This window comes from Nerophis ophidion, linkage group LG16 (genome assembly GCF_033978795.1).
Source record: "Nerophis ophidion isolate RoL-2023_Sa linkage group LG16, RoL_Noph_v1.0, whole genome shotgun sequence".
Lineage (NCBI taxonomy): Eukaryota > Metazoa > Chordata > Actinopteri > Syngnathiformes > Syngnathidae > Nerophis > Nerophis ophidion.
This window is the reverse complement of record NC_084626.1, coordinates 52220512-52238722: the sequence shown is the minus strand read 5'-3', so window position 1 is coordinate 52238722 and position 18211 is coordinate 52220512. Positions and strand designations below refer to the sequence as shown.

At 41.3% G+C, this 18211-nt stretch overlaps 1 protein-coding gene across 2 annotated transcripts in view; it reads left to right on the top strand.

Annotated features, from left to right (window-relative positions):
* LOC133535564 (serine/threonine-protein phosphatase 6 regulatory ankyrin repeat subunit C-like) overlaps positions 1-18211 on the top strand; it is an 83710-nt gene that overhangs the window by 33583 nt on the left and 31916 nt on the right. For both annotated transcript variants that reach the window (XM_061875493.1, XM_061875492.1), the window contains exons 16-19: positions 6433-6544; positions 6622-6693; positions 6762-6963; positions 10830-10917. In XM_061875493.1, coding sequence (XP_061731477.1) covers positions 6433-6544; positions 6622-6693; positions 6762-6963; positions 10830-10917 — 474 coding nt within the window. The remainder of the gene's footprint in view (positions 1-6432; positions 6545-6621; positions 6694-6761; positions 6964-10829; positions 10918-18211) is intronic.

Below are 18211 nucleotides of genomic sequence, written 5' to 3'. Positions count from 1 at the left end.
TAAATTACATTTAGCTTTTAAGCTTTTTTATTACACTTTTGTTTATGTTTTTGTTTATTTTAATAGTGTTTTTAGAATGTGCCGTGGGCCTTTTAAACATTAGCTGTGGGCCACAAATGGCCTCCGGGGCACACTTTTGACACCCCTAGAGATAATACAATTTTTTATCTGGTAAATCTATGAATAAAAAGCAGAGCCTGGCGACACATGCGCGTTTGTCATAACTCTCTCCCTCTCCCTCTCTGCCCCTCCCTCACCAATGCTGCTGTTGCGCAAACAATTTGTTTGGTTTTTAACCCCTTCTTAACCCTGAACGTACACAGTTAATACACACAACCATTACTCAAAAAGCCGGACATTTTTGGCATTTAAGAAACTCTGCCCTGACAGCCCCGCAAAAGAGGACATGTCCGGTGAAAAGAGGACAAATGGTCATTCTATCCTAGCCCGATCGCTGCTAGCATGTTAGCAAAAGAGGAATGTCCGGTGCTAGCAGCGACCGGGCTAGGATAGAATGACCATAGGTCCTCTTTTCACCGGACATGTCCTCTTTTGAAGGGCTGTCTGGGCAGAGTTTCTTAAATGCCTCAAATGTCCGGCATTTTGAGTATTGTTTCCACCCGTCCATCCATTTCCTACCGCTTATTCCCTTTTGGGGTCGCGGGGGGCGCTCGCGCCTATCTCAGCTACGATCGGGCGGAAGGCGGGTTTACCCTACTTAATATCTCCCATCCAAAGGCAAAACCCAGTAACTAAATTTTGGTCAATACTGAGCTGATAATAATTTTGGAGTTACTAGGTGATATGCTTTACATTAGTGTATGCGATATTGTAATTTGTTCCGTAAGTAAGCAGCTTACTTAATTTGGGAGTTACTAGGTGATATGCCTTACATTTGTGTATGCGATATTGTAATTTGTTCCGTAAGTAAGCAGCTTACTTAATTTGGGAGTTACTAGGTGATATGCTTTACATTTGAGTATGCGATATTGTAATTTGTTCCGTAAGTGAGCAGCTTACTTAATTTGGGAGTTACTAGGTGATTTGCTTTACATTAGTGTATGCGATATTGTAATTTGTTCCGTAAGTAAGCAGCTTACTTAATTTGGGAGTTAGTAGGTGATATGCTTTACATTTGTGTATGCGATATTGTAATTTGTTCCGTAAGTAAGCAGCTTACTTAATTTGGGAGTTACTAGGTGATATGCTTTACATTAATGTATGCGATATTGTAATATGTTCCGTAAGTAAGCAGCTTACTTAATTTGGGAGTTACTAGGTGATTTGCTTTACATTTGTGTATGCGATATTGTAATTTGTTCCGTAAGTAAGCAGCTTACTTAATTTGGGAGTTACTAGGTGATTTGCTTTACATTTGTGTATGCGATATTGTAATTTGTTCCGTAAGTAAGCATCTTACTTAATTTGGGAGTTACTAGGTGATATGCTTTACATTTGTGTATGCGATATTGTAATATGTTCCGTAAGTAAGGAGCTTACTTAATTTGGAAGTTACTAGGTGATTTGCTTTACATTTGTGTATGCGATATTGTAATTTGTTCCGTAAGTAAGCAGCTTACTTAATTTGGGAGTTACTAGGTGATATGCTTTACATTAGTGTATGCGATATTGTAATTTGTTCCGTAAGTAAGCAGCTTACTTAATTTGGGAGTTACTAGGTGATATGCTTTACATTAGTGTATGGGATATTGTAATTTGTTCCGTAAGTAAGCAGCTTACTTAATTTGGGAGTTACTAGGTGATTTGCTTTACATTTGTGTATGCGATATTGTAATATGTTCCGTAAGTAAGCAGCTTACTTAATTTGGAAGTTACTAGGTGATTTGCTTTACATTTGTGTATGCGATATTGTAATTTGTTCCGTAAGTAAGCAGCTTACTTAATTTGGGAGTTACTAGGTGATATGCTTTACATTAGTGTATGCGATATTGTAATTTGTTCCGTAAGTAAGCAGCTTACTTAATTTGGGAGTTACTAGGTGATATGCTTTACATTAGTGTATGGGATATTGTAATTTGTTCCGTAAGTAAGCAGCTTACTTAATTTGGGAGTTACTAGGTGATTTGCTTTACATTTGTGTATGCGATATTGTAATTTGTTCCGTAAGTAAGCAGCTTACTTACGGAACAAATTACAATATTGCATACACTAATGTAAAGCATATCACCTAGTAACTCCAAAATTATCAACAACTCAGTTTTGACCAAAATTGAGTTACTGGATTTTGCCTTTGGACGTGAGATATGTCCGTGTGGAAACTCGTTCGGTACACCTCCGCACCGATCCGTAACCCCCGTACCGAAAAGTTTTAATACAAATACACGTACCGTTACACCCCTATGTGTACCCTATTGTTGCTGTAGCTTACTATCCATCCATCCATCCATTTTCTACTGCTCATTCCCTTTTGGGGTGGCGGGGGGCACCGGAGCCTATCTCAGCTACAATCAGGCGGAAGGCGGTGTATACCCTGGACAAGTCGCTTCCTCATCAATTGCAGCTGAATAACCCTGACAGTACTGGATAAAAGATCCGTGACATGTTTACAGGACATCCTGCACTTTAGATCTGTTGAGTTATTTTTCACTGTCACGGTTCTATACTTAATACACTTAAAATACTTCTAGGATGTGGTCCTGATGGCTTCATCTACAACAGGTGTAGGGAACCTATGGCTCTAGACCCAGATGTGGCTCTTTTGATGACTGCATCTGGCTCTCAGATAAATATGAGCTGACATTGCTTAACACGATAAGTAATGAATAATTCCACTTGTAATCACAGCGTTAAAAATAACGTTCAAAATAAAAAAATTCTCATGCATTTCGAATCCATCCATCCGTTTACTACCGCACCTGTTCAAGAAGTTGCGTTAATAGTAAGAAGTTATGTATTTATTATTGGTTAGTGTGGGGCCTGCCCTCCTGGGGGTTCTTCAGACCACCAAGCACCGACATGAGAGCCTGTTTCAGGGTTACAATATTGTTTTATTTTTCAATAAGTCTCTCAGTTACTTTCTAGCAATTGTCTTTTCCTCTTTTGTTTTTGCTCGCGCTCTGGCTCCAGCCCCAACCCCGTCTCTCCTTCTGGCTGCTGCTTATAACAGAGCGACAGGTGATTAGATAACAAAGCCCAGGTGGGCCATCTACGCATCTATTGTTGATTTCGAGGCCGATCCTGGCAACACCCCGCTTCGCTGCAGGCCCGCAGGCCACGCCCCCTCCACAGTTAGCTTCAGAATAACAATGTTATTACAAAGAATAAGAGACCTATTATACCTTAGAAATGTTGGTCTTACTTAAAAATGCACACATTTAGTTAAGTGTTGAAAAAAATTTAAATGGCTCTTACGGAAATACATTTGAAAATATTTGGATTCTTGGCTCTCTCAGCCAAAAAGGTTCCCGACCCCTGGTTTACAACAAAACTTTGTTTTCAGCACAAACCCGTTCAAGATTAGACAAACAAACAGTGTAGAGCAGGGGTGCCCACACTTTTTCTGCAGGCGAGCTACTTTTCAATTGACCAACTCGAGGGGATCTACCTCATTTATATATATCATTTATATTTATTTATTTATGAAAGAGACATTTTTGTAAACAAGTTAAATGTGTTTAATGATAATACAAGCATGTGTAACACATATAGATGTCTTTCTTTCACGAAGACAAGAATATAAGTTGGTGTATTACCTGATTCTGATGACTTGCATTGATTGGAATCAGACAGTAATGATGATAACGCCCACATTTTCAAATGGAGGAGAAAAAAAGTTGTCCTTTCTGTACAATACCACGTGAAAGTGGTTGGTTTTTGGCATCTAATTCATCCAGCTTCCATACACTTTACAAGAAAAACATTGGCGGCAAATTCCGTAGCTTGCTTGATTGACATTCACGGCACCCGAGGGTCTTGTGAGATGACGCTGGCTGCTGCCAGTTCATTATTATGAAAAAATGACAGAGAGGAAGGCGAGAAACACTTTTTATTTCAACAGACTTTTGCGCCGTCCCTTCCGTCAAAACTCTAAAGGCCGACTGCACATTTCCTATCTTCACAATAAAAGCCCTGCTTCATGCTGCCTGTGCTAACAAAATAAGAGTCTCGGAAAGCTAGCGTGCACAAGTGATGTGCACGCCAGCTTTCTGAGGGATCGCTTGTGCACGCCAGTTTTCCGAGACTCTGTATTTAGTTAGCGCAGGCAGCATGAAGCAGGGCTTTTATTGTGAAGATAGGAAATGTGCAGTCGGCCTTTAGAGTTTGGACGGAAGGTACGGCGCGAGAGTCTGTTGAAATAAAAAGTGTTTCTCGCCTTCCTCTCGGTCATATTTTCATAATAATGATCTTGCAGCAGCCAGCGTCATCTCACAAGACCCTCCGGTACCGTGAATGTCATTTAAGTGACGTCTTGGTGAAGATTGATGATCACTCATTTTTAGGTCTATTTTTTTTTTAAAAGCCTGGTTCGAGATCGACTGACACACCCCCCGCGGTCGACTGGTAGCTCGCGATCGACGTAATGGGCACCCTTGGTGTAGAGGGTTACAGAACAGAAACGCAGTTGGGTCGCCACAAGGCGCCCCGTAAAAGATGGGGAAAAAGGTCAAATGCTGGGGAAAGATGAGTAAAAAAATACAATCTAGACTGGGCCTCCTTAGGAAAAAAAAACCTCCATAGCAAAGCACATATACATATTACAACGTACATCTCAAGATATCTAGGAAGGGAGTGCGGGGTCATGGTGGCTGGCTGCAGCTCTCAGGCACTGACCATCCTTCCATCCCCACTATGGGATATGCATCGAGGGCTTTGGATTGGGGGTGCGGGGAATATGTGTGGCGTATATTTTTGTGGACGCATGTTTGTGTTTAAGCCTGCAGTGTGTCTCTGTTCCGTGGCCTTGGTCTTGTGCAGTAGCTAGTCCAAAGTCAACAACTACAGGTGCGTGTCCATGAGAGACAAGAAGGGAGTTTGTTGTGTCTTCGTCGCACTGTCCTTCGGTAGAGTCTCGAAGCCAGGGAAACAATCCAAGTTAGAATGTTTTGTATGCGAGTGAAAACTAAATTTGCTTTTCACTCTAAATAGTCTATGACTGGTCCTCAAAATCCTGCGAGGCAGACAGTCCGATGTGATCCAAAATCACAAGAGTGTCCACATAGGGAGGTGTTTAGGGGGAGGTCTGACCGGTAGGAGGCCACGGGGAAGACCCAGGACACGTCGGGAAGACTATGTCTCCCGACTGGACTGGGAACGCCTCGGGATCCCCGGGAAGAGCTGGCTAGGGAGAAGGAAGTCTGGGCTTCCCTGCTTGGGCTGCTGCCCCCGCGACCCGACTTCGGATAAGCAGAAGAAGATGGATGGATGGATGGGTTCTATACTTTGTGGAATGAAGTAAAACCATTCCTTTCTCAGTCTCTCCTTTTTTTTTCGTTACAATTGAATTTATGATGATGGTGTTCAATCAATCAATCAATGTTTATTTATATAGCCCCAAATCACAAATGTCTCAAAGGACTGCACAAATCATTACGACTACAACATCCTCGGAAGAACCCACAAAAGGGCAAGGAAAACTCACACCCAGTGGGCAGGGAGAATTCACACCCAGTGGGACGCCAGTGACAATGCTGACTATGAGAAACCTTGGAGAGGACCTCAGATGTGGGCAACCCCCCCCCTCTAGGGGACCGAAAGCAATGGATGTCGAGCGGGTCTAACATGATACTGTGAAAGTTCAATCCATAGTGGCTCCAAGACAGCAGTGAGAGTCCCGTCCACAGGAAACCATCTCAAGCGGATCAGCAGCGTAGAGATGTCCCCAACCGATACAGGCGAGTGGTCCATCCTGGGTCCCGACGAGCGGTCCATCCTGGGTCTCGACTCTGGACAGTCAGTACTTCATCCATGGTCATCGGACCGGACCCCCTCCACAAGGGAGGGGGGGACATAGGAGAAAGAAAAGAAGCGGCAGATCAACTGGTCTAAAAAGGAGGTCTATTTAAAGGCTAGAGTATACAGATGAGTTTTAAGATGAGACTTAAAGCCAAGTCATAGCTCTAGTGTGCATCAGACCAAGAGCAATAATCGCTTCCCTCGTCGGCCAATCAGAAACATAATCGCTGATTAGTGGAATATTGAAATAATCATTAGTTGCAGCCCTAGTAGTCATGACTCGTCTGATTCAGATTGCAAATATTGGCATAACGGTAAGCGAGCCAATATGGAGCGTCTCTGGTTACCTTATTTAAATAGGATAGGTGTGCAAATATGATCAAACAGGGTTGGAGAACCACTTAGGTAAACTCTGTAATTGTGACAAATAATTACGTCTCAGTTATGCGTGAGTGTGTGGTGTACCTAATATTGTGCATGACACCAGTTGCCCTTCAAGTGACGTGTCCTTGTGTGCAGGTGTTTGGACTATCTGCTGGACAGTGGTGGAAACCCGACAGTAAAGAACACAAAAGGTTACAGCGCCGTGCACTATGCAGCAGCTTATGGGAATAAGCAGCACCTGGAACTGGTCAGTAGCAATTTTTTTTTCATTTTAGGATTTGATTTGTATTTAAGTGATTTAATCCAATATCCTTATTTTTGAAGCTCCTGGAGATTTCTTTCAACTGTTTAGAAGAGGCTGAGAGTAATATTCCAGTTAGTCCGCTGCACTTAGCTGTGAGTAGTTCAAAGGCAGCACTGCCTGTGGGACCGCTGCCTTTTACACAGCGTTGCTATGTCGACAGGCGTATTACGGTCACTGCGAGGCCCTGCGCCTGCTGTGTGAGACCTTGGTGAGTTTGGACCTGCGGGACGTCGAAGGCCAAACTGCCCTCCACCTGGCCGCTCTGAGAGGCTTCACTTCCTGTGTGGAGGTGCTGCTGGACCACCAAGCTTCCTGCTCGCTGAAGGAGCACAAACACAAGCGGACAGCCCTCCATGCTGCAGGTGTGTGGTGTTTTGGTATTTTCACCTTCTATTGTCCTTTTTGTGTGAATTGCTAAGCACTGACACATATTTAAAATGATCTATTTATTACTATTATTATTATATGTGTGAATGTCCAAGCACTCACACATATAAAATATCATCTATTATTATTATTATTATTATTATTATGTGTGAATGTCCAAGCACTCACACATATAAAATATCATCTATTATTATTATTATTATTATGTGTGAATGTCCACGCACTCACACATATAGAATATCATCTATTATTATTATTATTATTATGTGTGAATGTCCAAGCACTCACACATATAAAATATCATCTATTATTATTATTATTATTATGTGTGAATGTCCACGCACTCACACATATAAAATACCATCTATTATTATTATTATTATTATATGTGTGAATGTCCACGCACTCACACATATAAAATACCATCTATTATTATTATTATTATTATTATATGTGTGAATGTCCACGCACTCACACATATAAAATATCATCTATTATTATTATTATTATTATTATTATTATGTGTGAATGTCCAAGCACTCACATGTATAAAATATCATCTATTATTATTATTATTATTATGTGTGAATGTCCACGCACTCACACATATAAAATACCATCTATTATTATTATTATTATTATATGTGTGAATGTCCACGCACTCACACATATAAAATATCATATATTATTATTATTATTATTATGTGTGAATGTCCACGCACTCACACATATAAAATATCATTTATTATTATTATTATTATTATTATTATGTGTGAATGTCCACGCACTCACACATATAAAATATAATCTATTTTATTATTATTATTATTATTATGTGTGAATGTCCAAGCACTCACACATATAAAATATCATCTATTATTATTATTATTATTATTATTATTATTATTATGTGTGAATGTCCAAGCACTCACACATATAAAATATCATCTATTATTATTATTATTATTATTATTATTATTATGTGTGAATGTCCATGCACTCACACATATAAAATATCATTTATTATTATTATTATTATGTGTGAATGTCCACGCACTCACACATATAAAATATCATCTATTATTATTATTATTATTATTATTATTATGTGTGAATGTCCAAGCACTCACACATATAAAATATCATCTATTATTATTATTATTATGTGTGTGGGGCGGCATAGCTCGGTTGGTAGAGTGGCCGTGCCAGCAACTTGAGGGTTGCAGGTTCGATCCCCGCTTCCGCCATTCTAGTTACTGCCGTTGTGTCCTTGGGCAAGACACTTTACCCACCTGCTCCCAGTGCCACCCACACTGCTTTAAATGTAACTTAGATATTGGGTGTCACTATGTAAAGCACTTTGAGTCACTTGAGAAAAGCGCTATATAAATATAATTCATTTCATGAATGTCCAAGCACTCACACATATAAAATATCATCTATTATTATTATTATTATGTGTGAATGTCCACGCACTCACACATATAAGATTCTACACCAAAAATGTATTTATTTACAGAGGTGGGTAGTAACGCGCTACATTTACTCCGTTACATCTACTTGAGTAATTTTTGGGATGAATTGTACTTCTAAGAGTAGTTTTTATGCAACATACTTTTACTTTTACTTGAGTATATTTATAGAGAAGAAACGCTACTTTTACTCTGTTCCATTTATCTACATTCAGCTCGTTACTCGCTAATTTTTTTTTTATCGATCTATTAATGCAGGGTTAGGGAACCTGTGGCTCTTTTGATGACTGCATCTGGCTCTCAGATAAATCTTAGCTGACATTGCTTAAAACGATAAGTAATTAATAATTCCGTTGGTAATCACAGTTTTGATTGATTGATTGATTGATTGATACTTTTATTATTAGATTGCACAGTACAGTACATATTCCGTACAATTGACCACTAAATGGTAACACCCCAATAAGTTTTTCAACTTGTTTAAGTCGGGGTCCGCGTAAATCAATTCATGGTACGTGTTAAAAACAATGTTGAAAATATAAAACATTCTCATGCATTTTGATCTATCCATCCGTTTTTTACCCCACCAGTTCAAGAATCTGCATTAAGAAGTATTTTATTTATTATTGGTTAGCTTCAGAATAACAATGTTATTAAAAAGAATAAGAGACTTATTGTACTCTAGAAATGTTGGTCCTACTTAAAAATGCACGCATTTAGTTATATTCAGTGTTAAAAAATATTATATGGCTCTCACAGAAATACATTTTGAAATATTTGGCTTTCATGGCTCTCTCAGCCTAAAAGGTTCCCGACCCCTGTATTAATGTTTGTTTTGGTTTTTCAAAGTAGGATATACACTTGCCTGCGTTTCACCAATCACATGCAGTCACTGCTGACGTTGGACCAATCAAACAGAGCCAGGCGGTCACATGACCGTCACACGTCGAATCCGACTTAAACAAGTTGAAAAACTTATTGGGGTGTTACCATTTAGTGGTCAATTGTGCAGAATATGTTCTGTACTGTGCAATCTACTAATAAAAGTTTCTATCAATCAATCAAAAGTGTAAAGGAAAAAAGACACTTTTTATTTCAACCGTACTTCCCATCAAAAGCCTAAAGACTGATCGCACAGTTCCTGTCTTCACAATAAAAGCGCAGCTCCATCGCACCTGCACTAACAAAATAAGAGTCTCCGAAAGCCAGCGCAAACAAGCTAGCAAACTACGGAGTTTGCCGCCAATGTATTTCTTGTAAAGTGTATAAAAACGAATATGGAAGCTGGACAAATAAGATGCCAAAAACTAACGACTTTCATGTGGTATTAGACAGAAAGGAAGAACTTTTTTTCTCCTCCATTTGAAAACATGGACATTATCAGCACTATACTGTCTGATTCCAATCAATGCAAGTCATCAGAATCAGGTAATACACCAACTTATATTCTTGTCTTCATGAAAGATAGGAATATATGTGTTAAACATGCATATATATTCATTAAAACACCTTTAACATGTCAACAAAAACGGCAAAATAAATAAATATAAATTTTATACTAATTATATATATATATATATATATATATATTTATATATATATATATATATATATATATATATATATATATATTTATCTATCTCTATCTATCTATCTATCTATCTATCTATCTATCTATCTATCTATCTATATAAGATTCTACACCAAAAAATCCTCTTTCTTTAAATTATTATTATTATATATGTGAATGTCCAAGGACTAACACATAAAAGATTCTAAACTAAAAAATGATCTATTTATTATTATTATTAAATGTGTGATTGCTCAAGCACTCACACATTTGAAAAAATTATTATTCCACCGCATGTTTGGCATGCCCCACAGCCCACTTTTCATCCAATCGCATCGGTTCGGGTATCAAAATGTTCAGCCCAACCCAGAATTGTGATCTCCCCCCCCAAAATGTTTTTTAAATATCCCATTTTACCCAGAATTCCCGATTTCCCTAAGACATTTTGCCCATTGAAAATGAACAGACCACTTTTCAAACTTGCGCAATTCCCACATTTCTCTCCCGATTCAAACCGTTCCACAATCCACACACACTACTCACATAGGACAATCAAACTACCAAGTTTAAAAAAAATTCCCCAAAATCCCGGTTTTCCAAAGCCCTATTTTCACCTCTTGTCCCAAAGTTTTAACAGTTCAATCATTTATGACCATTCCCCACACTCCACTCACCCTGGACATCCAAGGGTTCCCTCTCATACGTATTGGCAGTTCGGCTGCTTGCGCACACGCAATTCCTGCGGGAATTGCAAATTCTAGTATTGTTTTATTCTTGACCTCTTTTTCTTCACGTGCAGCCTCTGAGGGCCACATGGATTGTCTCCTGTTGCTGGTCAACAGAGAACTAAGTGCTGACATCATAGACAGCCCAGACACACAAGGACAGTAAGTCAACACTCGTTCTGTCATTTTCTTACTCAGGACTGCATCCATCCATCCATTTCCTACCGCTGTGCCGCGTGAGATACAGTCTGGTGTGCCGTGGGAGATGATCTAATTTCACATATTTGGGTTAAAAACATATTTTGCAAACCAGTAATTATAGTCTGCAAATTATGTGTTGTTGTTGAGTGTCTACAGCTCAGCAGAGTAACCGTGTAATACTCTTCCATACCAGTAGGTGGCAGCCGGTAGCTAATTGCTTTGTAAACGCAGGTAAAAAGGTGTCTTATGCTTAAACCGAAAATAAACAAAAGGTGAGTGCCCTTAAGAAAAGGCATTGAAGCTTAGGGAAGGCTATGCAGAACAAGAGTAAAACTGAACTGGCTGCAAACTAAACAAAAACAGAATGCTGGACGACAGCAAAAACTTACTGTGGAGCAAAGACGGCGTCCACAATGTACATCCGAACATGACATGACAATCAACAATATCCCCACAAAGAAGGAAAAAAAACAACTGAAATATTCTTGATTGCAAAAACAAAGTAGATGCGGGAAATATAAGACGTGAAACTACTACGGGAAAATACCAACAAAAGAGAAAAAGCCACCAAAATAGGAGCGCAAGACAAGAACTAAAACACTACACAGAGGGAAACAGCAAAAAAGTCCAAATAAGTCAGGGTGTGATGTGACACCTACTTTGAGACAAAAGCTATAGTGATGCATGCTTGGTTATGGTTTAAAGTCATATCCAACAATTGCGACAATGACCTTTTACTGTCAACTGAGTTAATGATTTCTGCTAGTGGTGTTCAAAAAAGGTTAAAAATCTGTCATTACGGGGGGGTCGCAGCTTACTGCGAGGTTTGTTCTCCCAGGATGCAAACGGACTATTCCGGACAGGACTTGAAGGTAGGAACATATTTATTAATTAATTAATCCTACACATCACAAAAGACAGGCCCCGGAGGCAGCTGGAGCCTATCTCAGCTGCTTTCGGGCGGAAGGCGGTGTACACCCTGGACAAGTCGCCACCTCATCACAGGGCCAATACAGATAGACGGACAACATTCACACACAGTATGTGAGGTATGACGTGACAGTATGTGACGTATGACGTGACAGTATGTGACGTATGACGTGACGGTATGTGACGTATGACGTGACGGTATGTGACGTATGACGTGACAGTATGTGACGTATGACATGACAGTATGTGACGTGTGACGTGACAGTATGTGACGTATGACATGACAGTATGTGACGTGTGACGTGACAGTATGTGACGTATGACGTGACAGTTTGTGACGTATGACGTGACAGTATGTGACGTATGACGTGACAGTATGTGACGTATGACGTGACAGTATGTGACGTATGACGTGACAGTATGTGACGTATGACGTGACAGTATGTGACGTGTGACGTCACAGTATGTGACGTGTGACGTCACAGTATGTGACGTATGACGTGACAGTATGTGACGTATGACATGACAGTATGTGACGTATGACCTGACAGTATGTGACGTATGACCTGACAGTATGTGACGTATGACCTGACAGTATGTGACGTATGACGTGACAGTATGTGACGTATGACGTGACAGTATGTGACGTATGACGTGACAGTATGTGACGTGTGACGTGACAGTATGTGACGTGTGACGTGACAGTATGTGACGTATGAGGTGACAGTATGTGACGTATGACGTGACAGTATGTGACGTATGACGTGACAGTATGTGACGTATGACCTGACAGTATGTGACGTATGACCTGACAGTATGTGACGTATGACGTGACAGTATGTGACGTATGACGTGACAGTATGTGACGTATGACGTGACAGTATGTGACGTATGACGTGACAGAATGTGACGTATGACGTGACAGTATGTGACGTATGACGTGACAGTATGTGACGTATGACGTGACAGAATGTGACGTATGACGTGACAGAATGTGACGTATGACGTGACAGAATGTGACGTATGACGTGACAGTATGTGACGTGACAGAATGTGACGTATGACGTGACAGTATGTGACGTGACAGAATGTGACGTATGACGTGACAGTATGTGACATGACAGTATGTGACGTATGACGTGACAGTATGTGACATGACAGTATGTGACGTATGACGTGACAGTATGTGACGTATGACGTGACAGTATGTGACGTATGACGTGACAGAATGTGACGTATGACGTGACAGTATGTGACGTGTGAGGTGACAGTATGTGACGTGTGAGGTGACAGTATGTGACGTATGACGTGACAGTATGTGACGTATGACGTGACAGTATGTGACGTGACAGAATGTGACGTATGACGTGACAGTATGTGACATGACAGTATGTGACGTATGACGTGACAGTATGTGACATGACAGTATGTGACGTATGACGTGACAGTATGTGACATGACAGTATGTGACGTATGACGTGACAGTATGTGACGTATGACGTGACAGTATGTGACGTATGACGTGACAGAATGTGACGTATGACGTGACAGTATGTGACGTATGACGTGACAGTATGTGACGTATGACGTGACAGAATGTGACGTATGACGTGACAGTATGTGACGTGACAGTATGTGACGTATGACGTGACAGTATGTGACGTATGACGTGACAGTATGTGACGTGACAGAATGTGACGTATGACGTGACAGTATGTGACGTGACAGTATGTAACGTGACAGTATGTGACGTATGACGTGACAGTATGTGACGTATGACATGACAGTATGTGACGTATGACGTGACAGAATGTGACGTATGACGTGACAGTATGTGACGTGACAGAATGTGATGTATGACGTGACAGTATGTGACGTGACAGTATGTGACGTATGAGGTGACAGTATGTGACGTATGACATGACAGTATGTGACGTGACAGAATGTGACGTATGACGTGACAGTATGTGACGTGACAGTATGTGACGTATGACGTGACAGTATGTGACGTATGACGTGACAGTATGTGACGTATGACGTGACAGTATGTGACGTGACAGTATGTGACGTATGACGTGACAGTATGTGACGTATGACGTGACAGTATGTGACGTGACAGAATGTGACGTATGACGTGACAGTATGTGACGTGACAGTATGTGACGTATGACGTGACAGTATGTGACGTATGACGTGACAGTATGTGACGTATGACGTGACAGAATGTGACGTATGACGTGACAGTATGTGACATGACAGAATGTGACGTATGACGTGACAGTATGTGACGTGACAGTATGTGACGTATGAGGTGACAGTATGTGACGTATGACATGACAGTATGTGACGTGACAGAATGTGACGTATGACGTGACAGTATGTGACGTGACAGTATGTGACGTATGACGTGACAGTATGTGACGTATGACGTGACAGAATGTGACGTATGACGTGACAGTATGTGACGTGACAGTATGTGACGTATGACGTGACAGTATGTGACGTGACAGAATGTGACGTATGACGTGACAGTATGTGACGTATGACGTGACAGTATGTGACGTATGACATGACAGTATGTGACGTATGACGTGACAGTATGTGACGTATGACGTGACAGTATGTGACGTATGACGTGACAGTATGTGACGTATGACGTGACAGTATGTGACGTATGACGTGACAGTATGTGACGTATGACGTGACAGTATGTGACGTATGACGTGACAGTATGTGACGTATGACGTGACAGTATGTGACGTATGACGTGACAGTATGTGACGTATGACGTGACAGAATGTGACGTATGACGTGACAGAATGTGACGTGACAGTATGTGACGTGACAGAATGTGACGTATGACGTGACAGTATGTGACGTATGACGTGACAGTATGTGACGTATGACGTGACAGTATGTGATGTATGACATGACAGTATGTGACGTATGACATGACAGTATGTGACGTATGACGTGACAGTATGTGACGTATGACGTGACAGAATGTGACGTATGACGTGACAGTATGTGACGTGACAGAATGTGACGTATGACGTGACAGTATGTGACGTGACAGTATGTGACGTATGAGGTGACAGTATGTGACGTATGACATGACAGTATGTGACGTGACAGAATGTGACGTATGACGTGACAGTATGTGACGTGACAGAATGTGACGTATGACATGACAGTATGTGACGTGACAGAATGTGACGTATGACGTGACAGTATGTGACGTATGACGTGACAGAATGTGACGTATGACGTGACAGAATGTGACGTATGACATGACAGTATGTGACGTGACAGAATGTGACGTATGACGTGACAGTATGTGACGTGACAGTATGTGACGTATGACGTGACAGAATGTGACGTATGACGTGACAGAATGTGACGTATGACATGACAGTATGTGACGTATGACGTGACAGTATGTGACGTATGACGTGACAGAATGTGACGTATGACATGACAGTATGTGACGTGACAGAATGTGACGTATGACGTGACAGTATGTGACGTGACAGTATGTGACGTATGACGTGACAGAATGTGACGTATGACGTGACAGAATGTGACGTATGACATGACAGTATGTGACGTGACAGAATGTGACGTATGACGTGACAGTATGTGACGTGACAGTATGTGACGTATGACAAGACAGTATGTGACGTGACAGAATGTGACGTATGACATGACAGTATGTGACGTATGACGTGACAGTATGTGACATGACAGAATGTGACGTATGACGTGACAGTATGTGACGTGACAGTATGTGACGTATGAGGTGACAGTATGTGACGTATGACATGACAGTATGTGACGTGACAGAATGTGACGTATGACGTGACAGTATGTGACGTGACAGTATGTGACGTATGACGTGACAGTATGTGACGTATGACGTGACAGTATGTGACGTATGACGTGACAGAATGTGACGTATGACGTGACAGTATGTGACGTGACAGTATGTGACGTATGACGTGACAGTATGTGACGTGACAGTATGTGACGTGACAGAATGTGACGTATGACGTGACAGTATGTGACGTATGACGTGACAGTATGTGACGTATGACATGACAGTATGTGACGTATGACGTGACAGAATGTGACGTATGACGTGACAGTATGTGACGTATGACGTGACAGTATGTGACGTATGACGTGACAGTATGTGACGTATGACATGACAGTATGTGACGTATGACGTGACAGTATGTGACGTATGACGTGACAGTATGTGACGTATGACGTGACAGTATGTGACGTATGACGTGACAGAATGTGACGTATGACGTGACAGAATGTGACGTATGACGTGACAGTATGTGACGTGACAGAATGTGACGTATGACGTGACAGTATGTGACGTATGACGTGACAGTATGTGACGTATGACGTGACAGTATGTGACGTATGACATGACAGTATGTGACGTATGACATGACAGTATGTGACGTATGACGTGACAGAATGTGACGTATGACGTGACAGTATGTGACGTGACAGAATGTGACGTATGACGTGACAGTATGTGACGTATGAGGTGACAGTATGTGACGTATGACATGACAGTATGTGACGTGACAGAATGTGACGTATGACGTGACAGTATGTGACGTGACAGAATGTGACGTATGACATGACAGTATGTGACGTGACAGAATGTGACGTATGACGTGACAGTATGTGACGTGACAGAATGTGACGTATGACATGACAGTATGTGACGTGACAGAATGTGACGTATGACGTGACAGTATGTGACGTATGACGTGACAGAATGTGACGTATGACGTGACAGAATGTGACGTATGACATGACAGTATGTGACGTGACAGAATGTGACGTATGACGTGACAGTATGTGACGTGACAGTATGTGACGTATGACGTGACAGAATGTGACGTATGACGTGACAGAATGTGACGTATGACATGACAGTATGTGACGTATGACGTGACAGAATGTGACGTATGACGTGACAGTATGTGACGTATGACATGACAGTATGTGACGTGACAGAATGTGACGTATGACGTGACAGTATGTGACGTGACAGTATGTGACGTGACAGTATGTGACGTATGACGTGACAGAATGTGACGTATGACGTGACAGAATGTGACGTATGACATGACAGTATGTGACGTGACAGAATGTGACGTATGACGTGACAGTATGTGACGTGACAGAATGTGACGTATGACATGACAGTATGTGACGTGACAGAATGTGACGTATGACGTGACAGTATGTGACGTATGACGTGACAGAATGTGACGTATGACGTGACAGAATGTGACGTATGACATGACAGTATGTGACGTGACAGAATGTGACGTATGACGTGACAGTATGTGACGTGACAGTATGTGACGTATGACGTGACAGAATGTGACGTATGACGTGACAGAATGTGACGTATGACATGACAGTATGTGACGTGACAGAATGTGACGTATGACGTGACAGTATGTGACGTATGACGTGACAGAATGTGACGTATGACGTGACAGTATGTGACGTATGACATGACAGTATGTGACGTGACAGAATGTGACGTATGACGTGACAGTATGTGACGTGACAGTATGTGACGTATGACGTGACAGAATGTGACGTATGACGTGACAGAATGTGACGTATGACATGACAGTATGTGACGTGACAGAATGTGACGTATGACGTGACAGTATGTGACGTATGACGTGACAGAATGTGACGTATGACGTGACAGTATGTGACGTATGACATGACAGTATGTGACGTGACAGAATGTGACGTATGACGTGACAGTATGTGACGTGACAGTATGTGACGTATGACGTGACAGAATGTGACGTATGACGTGACAGAATGTGACGTATGACATGACAGTATGTGACGTGACAGAATGTGACGTATGACGTGACAGTATGTGACGTGACAGTATGTGACGTATGACAAGACAGTATGTGACGTGACAGAATGTGACGTATGACGTGACAGAATGTGACGTATGACATGACAGTATGTGACGTGACAGAATGTGACGTATGACGTGACAGTATGTGACGTATGACGTGACAGAATGTGACGTATGACGTGACAGTATGTGACGTATGACATGACAGTATGTGACGTGACAGAATGTGACGTATGACGTGACAGTATGTGACGTGACAGTATGTGACGTATGACGTGACAGAATGTGACGTATGACGTGACAGAATGTGACGTATGACATGACAGTATGTGACGTGACAGAATGTGACGTATGACGTGACAGTATGTGACGTGACAGTATGTGACGTATGACAAGACA